The 9,998-nt window shown below is 41.5% G+C and overlaps 1 protein-coding gene across 3 annotated transcripts in view; it reads left to right on the top strand.

Moving 5' to 3' along the window:
• MFSD10 (major facilitator superfamily domain containing 10) overlaps positions 1-9,998 on the top strand; it is a 45,085-nt gene that overhangs the window by 20,241 nt on the left and 14,846 nt on the right. For all 3 annotated transcript variants that reach the window (XM_019526419.1, XM_019526417.1, XM_019526420.1), the window contains 5 exons: positions 783-941; positions 2,601-2,789; positions 7,311-7,419; positions 7,840-7,951; positions 9,474-9,582. In XM_019526419.1, the coding sequence (XP_019381964.1) occupies positions 783-941; positions 2,601-2,789; positions 7,311-7,419; positions 7,840-7,951; positions 9,474-9,582 (678 nt within the window). The remainder of the gene's footprint in view (positions 1-782; positions 942-2,600; positions 2,790-7,310; positions 7,420-7,839; positions 7,952-9,473; positions 9,583-9,998) is intronic.

Raw genomic sequence — 9,998 nt, 5'->3', positions numbered from 1 at the left:
CTGAGAGGGGACCTGGTGGCTGTCTATAAACTTACTAGGGGGGACCAGTGGGGAATGGGAGAGACCCTGTTCCCCTAAGTGCCTCCCGGAGTAACAAGAAATAATGGCCATAAGTTGTTAGAGGGTAGGTTCAGACTAGACATTAGAAGACACTATTTCACAATCAGGGCAGCTAGGATCTGGAACCAACTTCCAAGGGAAGGCTTGACGATTACCTAGCTGAGGTCATTTGAGCCCAGTTTTCTCTCCTGCCCAGGGCAGCGGGTCAGACTAGAAGATCTGCAAGGTCCCTTCTGACCCTATATCTATGAATCTATGATGAGCAAATTTGAGGGCTAAAACTAACACTCAGGCAAGTGGATTTTTCCTATTTTGCCTTAAAACTTGTGACTGAAACGCTAGACATTTTAACTGTGTTGCCATCCTTTTCTGTGGCATTCCAATAAACCAAATGAAGCAAGAGTTAAAGGGTGTTTTAAAGTCAAATCTTGGACTAGCTGTCAAAGTGTATAGGTAGGCATTAGATCACACACACTTTCCTCTAATTTTAAGGAACAGTAGGAGATTATTTGATATGGTTATAGATGAGTTCACCTTCCTGAACTTTCATTGTCTGACATTCAGTGTCATTGTTGAAATGCTAGTTAAGTCAAAAGTGTTTTTTGCTGCATGATTATTGGAATAGATATTGATGTTGTTGTTTAGACACTGGTTATAAAATAGCCTAAAATGATGCTAATATTTCTGGACTCCTCCAAAGAAACCTTCTCATCTCTTTGCAGATGGGTTTGATAGCATCCTATGCTCTGTGGGCCATCTCTAGGAGTTTTGGGATGTTTCTCCTTTCCAGAATTGTAGGTGGAATAAGCAAAGGGAATGTCAGTCTCTCAACGGCTATAATTGCTGACTTGCACTCTCCAAAAGCACGGAGCAAGGGAATGGTGAGTTACAAACATGGGCTATTGCATTAGATTTCTGGGTAACTTTCTAAATCAATTTCAATTACTTGTTATTTTTTCCCTCAGTTGTGTGTATTTTCACTGATCAAGTGGTAATGATGACTTATGTTTGTTGAGTGCCTTTCTTCCAGGAAGGTGCCAGAGCACTTGACAAACATACTTACTAAGGAGACTGACTAAGGAATCATTTAGTCAACAAGTAAAATACAGATGTCTCTGAGTTGGGAAGCAGCACTTGTGTATTATTGTTGTGATGGTTAACCTTAATAGTATTGGAAATGAAAGGAATTTGATTTAATTGGAACTATAAGGCAGACTTTTGTAGGCAGAAATTCTTATCTCTACAATAGATAAATGTTGCATGGGGAAAATGTCAAGAGAAGTTTAAATTACGTAATACCTATTGTTGATGCAGTGCTTTCATTTTCAACCCCCTTTTCAGATAACAGCCCTCTCTATACCTTGATATGATAAGTGAGCCAGTGTTTCAGTTCTTATTCCTGTGTCTGTCATCACATTGAAGACAGTGGGGTCACGGGGTATAAATTAGCAAAGTATGTAGCATGTTTTTTTCATCTTAGCAAGCTCAAGCTTCATTCTGGTGCATCAGTTTCATAAGGCAGTAATGTGTCTAGGGGAAGAGGACAGGGTACCAGCTTCAGGTGCCAATTTTAGAGGAGGTGCCAGACTGGCAGCCACCAGGGAGCCTGTGCTGTGGGGCTGCTGCAGCCAGTGTGTGGGGAGCCCATGTCACCACCAGAACAGCAGCCACTCCCTCCCCTTTGCTCTCCCTTCCCAGTGTGCCAAAAGAGATCATTACATCCCTGTTAGGGTGATGGAGGGATGAGAGATGCTTATTGAGTCACCTTACTATTTCCTGTATCACTTCCAGTTTTTCTTAGAAACCTCCGACCTGAATTTTAACCTAATTTAAGCCTGCTCACATTATCTAATATGTATCTGGGTATTGCAAAAGAAATGCGAGAGCTAAGACACTTTGTTGGTGCTACCTATGATGTACGGACACCAGCTGGGCTCTGAGCAGCTCTGTAATCTAAAAACCCATCCCATGGATAAAGGATCCTAGATCTGATTTGGGTGAACAGTCCTGGGACTTAATAAAGCAAACAATTGCTCTGGGCATTGCCCCCGGCCCCATCTCCCTTATTTCATAGCAGTCTCTAAGTAATCTCTGGGGGGTGGTCTCTGGACATTCTTTAACAATGTCAAAAATTACACTGTATTTTGTAGAGATATTGCCCCTCTTATTATGTGTCCGGTCACGAAAGCTTCAGTTCTTTCAGTTATCTTTACCATGTCACTCATGGCTGTTTGCCTTCTATTCACCACTTCCTTCAAGATGGTTACAGAGAGGTTTTTTGGTATTTACTTCCTAGATGTAACAAGAAACAAAACGGCTTTAAAAAAGACTCTTTGAATTGGGAAATAAAGGAGCTTAACGTCTTTCATCTGCATAACTGATCTCTCTTTATGTTGCATTAATACTTGGCGCAACAGTTTGGTTTCCAGCAGGATACAACAGACCTGATGGTTATCAAATATCACCAGAAAAAATCAGTACTTAGTCATGAAATAACCACTGTCTAAAACTGCATATCAGTGTTCATTGTATTTCCGCAGGCAATGATCGGTGTTGCTTTCTCCTTGGGTTTTACCCTGGGTCCAATGATTGGAGCTTACCTGGCTATGGAGACAGGGAAAGGAGAAGTCTTCTACCTTCGGTCAGCCCTGTTGGCTCTCATGTTTGCTGTGATGGATTTAATTTTCATCTTTTTCCTGCTTCCAGAGACACTCCCCAAGGAAAAGCGGGTAAAATGAACTATAGTTCTGAAAATCCATGTTTTCTACAGATAAGAACAGGCTCTGACCATCAATAAATTCTTATCGGTGGGATTGGAGCAGAAACCCTTATTTATTTAACTGCTTGGAGATTTAATTTGCTTTTTAGAGCTGGGCTTAACCCCATGCCACTTTGTGGTGACCATACATAGTTACTGTGATATTCAGTCATATCCCACCACCTAGATACTACAGTTCATAGGAAATGTTCACAGTTGCCACTTAATTACTATTAGGTATATTAATTCTGAAGAGATTGATAGGAGACTCCAGACTGATCCTGGCACATTGGACCATCTCATGGTGACATAATCTAACCTCTAGTGAAGAGAATTTCAGATGGACATATTCTACTTTTAACCAGAAAAATGAAATAAAACTTACTGAAAAAACATGGGTAAGCCCAGTGAGCCAAAATGTGCCACAAATAGTTTGTTTTCGTGAACTAATTAGGGTCCAGCTGCCACTAGCAGTCTGATGTATTGTCTGTCTACACTTACAATGTACCGAATACTTGTGATAGCTAAGCATGAGGCAGATCTCTGAATGCTGCTGTGGTAAGGAAAGGTGGACATTTCCCATGAAGGGTATGCAAGGCTTCCAGCGTTGAGTGCATTGTTAGTTCTCCATTATAGCTACACCAACATCTGATAAACACTGGGTAAAACTTTCACTAGTGACTTAGGACACTGAGTGTGGATGAGACTTCATTTCAGTGAGACTTAACATGATGGCTCCATTTTTAAATGTTTAACAGCACCTACAGATAGCAAGATTTTAAAAATAGGTTTCAGTGCCTAGATGCTTGTGAGAAACTGCTCTAGGTGCTTGCCTTTGTCTTAGGTGCTGACATACTTAAAGTCTTATTGAAGTTACTAAACCACTTCTGAAATTGGGTCTTAGGCTCTTAGTAGTAATAATATTAATACTATCAATATTATTATTAAGAAGAAGAATACTTTCTCTAACTTGCATGCTTTTGAAAGTTACAAAACAGATTGATTAATTACAAAACAGTCTTCTGCTGTGGAAGAAGGTTGTAATAACTAAACATTAGCACAGGATCAGGATCTCTGGCTTCTAAACAGAAAATCCCCATCTCCTTGCCTGACACCCTTAATAAAGGTTTGAGAGCAACAGGAGAATATTATCTTTTGCCCCAGAGATGCTATGTATAGAGACAGCTAGAATTCAGCAGTCGGCTTTGGCTTGTGAGGAATAACACTGGGTAGTGTTTTTAACGATCAAGTCATTTGAAGGATTTCTGATAAAATTCTACAGAACAGTTTCTTTTCAAAGTATGGGGGTAAAGTCTCCTGAGACTGAGACTTATGTACTGGACCAACCTCTTGCCATTAGGGCTTACAATGGGGACTGAATCGGGTTTATTATCTGACTCTTTCCAAGCAGTGCTTAGCTGTTTGAACAGTCCTTCCATTTGTGAAGCAGACGTGGAAGACACTGTAGTGGTTATTGTTAGTTGCTAGTTGGAGAATCTAGTGTGCTGAAATGACCAGACCTAGGTTTATTGTACTACTGCAGTCAATCTGGCTTCTCTTACTTCTCTCATCCATTAAGATGGGGCAATGTTTCCTAACCAACCAGAAATGATGGCAATATCTGCCAGTAACTCTTCCTATATATCTCCAGTAGTGAAGAATCTAAAAATAGTCCCCAACTATGAAATTTATCAGTTATAATGGAAACTATAAACTTCAAAATGCTTTTCTCTCTCTTGGTCAGGTGCAGCTTGAGCCAGCCGTTTTAGCTGTATGATCTTATTTTTGATGGTAGTGGTGCTGTGTCCTCTGCATATTGTTGGCACCCGAGTCCTTATTGCCTGGGCAGCTAACTCTGGTTGCATGGTGCTGTTTGATATGTATATTACTCTCAGGTCTAGGAGCATCCATTATGCGTCAGAATCCAGTTGCATCAAGTAATGCACAAACACAGGACAAAAGATGTCCACTATCGAAAGACTGTACAGTCAAAGTGTATGGCAAAAAACAAGAGGTGATACAGACAGATAAGAAGCCTCAGGTAACAAAGATAGTATCGGCCAGCCTGATAGCGTTTTGAAGAAATCAGTCCATTTAAAGTTAATCTTTATTTAATAGTTCCTGTAAAGCTCCTCACCTTGATTTTAATATCCACATCCTCTGCTGGTGAGAGAGCCTGATCTGGGGAGGATTAATCTTGTGAGATCATGCAGAGCTGTGGTTCAGGTGGCAGGAAGGGTAGATGAAACCCTAAGCAGGACATGTTCCCTTCAATAAAAAACTGGCAGCTGAGAAATAGCCTGTATTAACAGAATGCTCTGGTAAGGGTGCTTTTCCCTGCTTCCCCAATAGGTGTCAGTAGCTGGTTGCAAGGACTGCAGGTACCAAAAAAGAAGCATAACATGCTGTAGCGTTGTTGGTTGTAGCTGTATTGGTCTAAAAACACAGGCAGACAAGGTTTTTTGGGTAGATTTTATATCTTTTATTAGACCAACTAAATATTTGGAAAAAATGTTCTTTGCAAGCTTTCAGGCACAAATGCCCTTCTTCAGGTATAGGCATAAATGCCCTATGCCTGAAGAACAATTTTCCAACTATTTAGTTGGTCTTATAAAAAATATCACATCTGTTCAAAGAACCTTGTCTACATAATGTGCTGTGCTTTTGTGATAAAGATATTGCACATGCTTAATCACGTGAGCACACTGCACATGCTGTAAAGTTTTGCATGTAAACTGTGTAGCCAGATTCATACATATGAGGAGAGGGCCCGAGGCACACAGCTAAGCAAATAAAATCATTTGCATCTACATCTGTAAAGCATGGGGCATCTGACTGACTGAGGAAAGAAAATATTTTAGTAGTTAAGGGCCATGATCACAGTTTGGGCCTCTCATTGCTACTGTAATACAAACAGTAATGCAGGCCTTATAATCAGGGATCCAGGTTTTTCTGTTTGCCGTGGAAAAATGCAGATTTTTTTACTTTAAAAGAGAAAAATGTGGATTTTTTACTTTAAAGGAGAAAATTCCAGGAAACTGAGGTTTTCCCCTTGTAGGCTAGCAGAGTTCCAGCTTCCAAGGGGCTTCTTGGGACTGGGGGGGAATGGGACACGGGGTGCCACGTCCGTGTGTGCGCACACATGCACATGGGAGCCAGGCAGTGTGGTGGAGAGTAGCTCGGGCAGCTCCCTCCAGGTAAATCTATGGGGGTGGGGGCACAGGTGATGTGACGCAGGTGGGGGAGCAGAGGCCATGTGATGGGGGGCAGGGGAGGCATGTGACCCCCGAGATTTCTGCACCCACAGTGGGGCACGGGGCTGCAGTGGGGGTTGGGAGTAGGGGGCAGTGGGTTGTAATGGCAGGGGCAGGGGGCTGTGGGGCAGGAGTGAGGTGGTTTGGCTGTGAGGGGCACTGGCAGGGCTGGGGGCTCTGTGGTTTGGGAGTGAAGGGCAGGGCATTGGTATATCAGGGCTGCTAGGAACCACAAAGCAGCGGGGGGTCAGCTGCAGCTTGGACCCACATTCTGATGAGAAAAGGGGGCGGGGGGAGCTCTGATTTTTTCCATGATATAAAACCAAAATCAAACTCCAAAATATAGGTTTTTAAAAAAATATAGAATTTTTTTCATTATAGAATTTATTCTATAAAATATATATTTTTAAATTTTATATTTTAAAAATTATATATATTTATGCTATTCAAAATATAGAATTTATTTCATTGTAATTATTGAGGCACTGGTAGGTTTCCAAATTGCTTTTAAATTGTAAGTATGTCTATAAAACATTGTGTTCATATATATATATAGTGGCATTTAATTTTTATCATGGAAGACTGTGGATTTTAGCTTTTAAACCAGAGAATTGGGCAAGGGGTTGGGGGGATTTAAATCAGAGAATTTGGGATTTTTAAACACAGAAAACCAGGATCCCGACTTATAATTAAGGGGAGAGAAACTGAGTAACAGGAAAGTGAGTATTCCTGGTTTGAATACTCCTCCAGTCCATTCCTAATCGCAAAACTAGCAGAGGTGATGCATTTGATGCTCTTGATGCTTATCCTGGCTTCTGGAGGCAATGGCTATCAACTAGTAACCCAATTCACAGTTTGTAAGAACTTGGTGATATGCTACCAACTGTATTTAGAGTTTGTGTGCCCTTCTATGTGGACAGTGCAGACTGCTCTTGAAATCAAATTTGTGGTATCAGGTCTAGTTACAGGTTTTGTCCTGTGTCCTGCTTTTGACACCATATTTTTGTTGTTGAAAATGTCCACCTTTTGGCTACAGAGCCAGGGCCAGTTCTGAAGCACTGATTCAAAAGGTTTGGGATGTTGTCAGGGGTTGTATGAACCCATGGTCCCAACTAACTCTGCTGCAGCTCATGCAGCCCATGTTTAGGCGCAGTCATCTTTTTTTTTGGCTGTTGCCTGTAATTCCCCATATGCCTGTGACTTCCTCAGCCTTGAGATGGATTTCTTTCTGTCGTTAGGTGTCCTCTGTGACATCTGGATTCCAGGCAGCAGTTGACTTGCTCAGTCCCCTGGCTTTATTTCAGTTCTCTGCAGTCACCAGAGGAAAGGACTCCCCTTCAAAGGAGAGTAAGTGCTGTTTGGCTCTTCACTTTGTGTTGTACATGTTCCCTGGGGCAAGAGCGAGTGATGTCTTCATTCAATCACTTTATCTTTTGTTTTGACCATTTCAGTAGCTCTAATTGTTCAGCAATGAGCAGGAATCACAGACAGAGAACTTGGTTAAAAATGATTGGACTGTATGTGTGTGGGTGGGGGGTTGGGCTATGAAAGATAGAGAGAAATGATCTCCTTGGCCCATTTCTGTGACCAGAGGGAAAACACTGGTTAAAGCTATTCTGTGGTGTGTGGCACTTGCAGATTCAGTATGAACTGCTGAGAAAGGTCCCATCCCATGCAGTCCACGTAAATCAGTCTAGATGTTGCTTTTGTTGTTTTTAAACAAGGTGCTTAGAAAGGAGCATCACAGCCTCTCTCTCTTTTATTTAGACCTTCAAAACCTCAAGGTCCTGGGTCTAGCTTATTTCTTGTATCTCTTCCTGTTTTCTGGTCTGGAATACAGTCTGAGTTTTCTCACCCACCACCGGTTCCAGTTCAGCAGGTACAGTGTGCTAACAAGAAGGGCTTCTCTGGCAATTGTTTTCTTGATAAGAGGCCCACTTGAGGCATCTCTTTCATTTTCAAGAGAGTTGTTTAGTGATTAGATACACCAAGATGATACAAAAGGACATTATGCAATGTGCATTTAAGGATCATTTGCTTTTCTTTTGTGAGCCAGAAAGAATAGATAAAATACAGACTCCCCTATCTTATCAGGAAAGCAACTTCTCAGAAATGCTGATTTGAGGTTAAAAAATGTTGATGTGTAGAAATTAAATCATAATTGCTACAAAATGCACTGGTGAACTTGTGCTCAAGTGGCCTGACTGTATTGATTCCTGTAAGGCTCCTTGGAGAGCTTTTCTGCATGGGTAGAAATGTCAAGGCATAATGAAGATGGACAGGGTATGGCATTCACTTGGCATAGCTCTGTATTACACGCAGCGTGCAAAGAGTTAGGTAATACAGCTTCTGATGTTCATTAGCCAAATCCTATAGAAGAGAATAATAGAAGCAAGGTCTGTAAAGTAGTTAAGTTTGAAATATCTGTCCTGCTAGCTTGTTTAAAGAGTCCCAGCTTGAGGCCAGTTCTCGAAGCCTTTATTCCTCAGTAGTCCTTGTCTGGCCCTGTGGGTTCCTGTTAAATTCTGTTTCAGTATGTGCTCTCTGTTCCTGTATTTCCTTCACTAGAGTTCATGATTTTTACTAACCTCATCACGTGTTGTTGGAAACCTTTCCCTTTCTAAAAGCCTGCGGCTGCTGCACTTCACTTAGGGTGCAGGAAATATCCAGTAGTGGAATATATTGCTTTTTATGACCACGTGAGAGTGCTACAAAAGTAGCCTTGCATGCTTGAATGAACTGGTCAGGAGAGATCAACGTGTTATGTAGGTGAGATCTCAAGCTAAAACCATCCAAATAATTCATAGTCACAAGAGATGAAGAAGAGGGAGCGGTATCTCCAGATCTGTAACGGGTGCAGTTTTGCTTTTAACTTTAAATATGTAGTGGACTGAAGTTCAGCTTTCCACTAGAGAGCATTAGGAAGGGCCATGATACAACACACTTCTCACCCTCACTTCTACAGGCCACTGCCTGAGCTGAGAGGCCAGAGACTTTACAAAAACACACAGTGGCAGTTACAGTTTTGAGGATGTGAAACACTCGTCTTCTGAAGACGCAACTCGCATCCCATGGGCTACCCATAGCCATCAGAATGACTTAGTCTCATCTGTTACAGCTTGGAGTGTCCAGGTATCAGCTATCTTCAATATACCCAAGCTAGGTAGAGAGCAGCAGGGTGCAGCAGTAGACCTCTGTTTCATTTACCACCTGGGCCAACTTAATTTTTTTAATTGGTAACTGCAGAGGTGATTGACCATATCTGAATGTTAACAACCCTCAACTGCTATATGGGCATCTACATGCACTTTATCTAGCATTTTTAATTATGCTGGAGCTGTGGATCCCAGTGGAAATTGGTGTATAATCTGTATAATCTGTGTTTTTTGCCTTATTTTCAGCATGCAACAGGGCAAGATGTTCTTCTTTATTGGAATAACAATGGCCCTGATTCAGGGAGGCTATGCTCGCCGAATCAAGCCAGGATGTGAGATCAAGGCTGTGAAAAGGGTATGTTTCTCTTTTAAATGTACAGTACTTATTCCCTCTTCTTTCCCACACTGCTTGGCCATGTTCATTTTTAATTTGGAGACGCACCAAAGTGTGGTGTTAGATGTAACTGTATTTGTCAAACCAGGGAGGATGAAGGCGCTTTCATTTGCTTTCATCTAAATGGATTTCCTGGGCCTTTTCTTGATGCTCCTAATTGAATGGGTATAAATTATTCCATTAACACAATAGTGCCACTTCTCAAGCATGCAAAATTTTGAGAGACAGTTTCTTCCAGGCTGTGTGTTCTAATGTTAGTGAAACGCCAAGTTCTTTGTAGTTGCTGACTCCATAGGGAGTTACACTTGAACCTCTGTGTGAATTGGACTGAGTGTCATGGTGTCATAGATTCATAGATTCATAGATTCATAGATTAA

Source organism: Gavialis gangeticus, unplaced genomic scaffold (assembly GCF_001723915.1).
Source record: "Gavialis gangeticus isolate Ggan-Ray unplaced genomic scaffold, GavGan_comp1, whole genome shotgun sequence".
NCBI classification, from domain to species: domain Eukaryota; kingdom Metazoa; phylum Chordata; order Crocodylia; family Gavialidae; genus Gavialis; species Gavialis gangeticus.
This window is presented reverse-complemented; position numbering and strand designations above follow the sequence as displayed.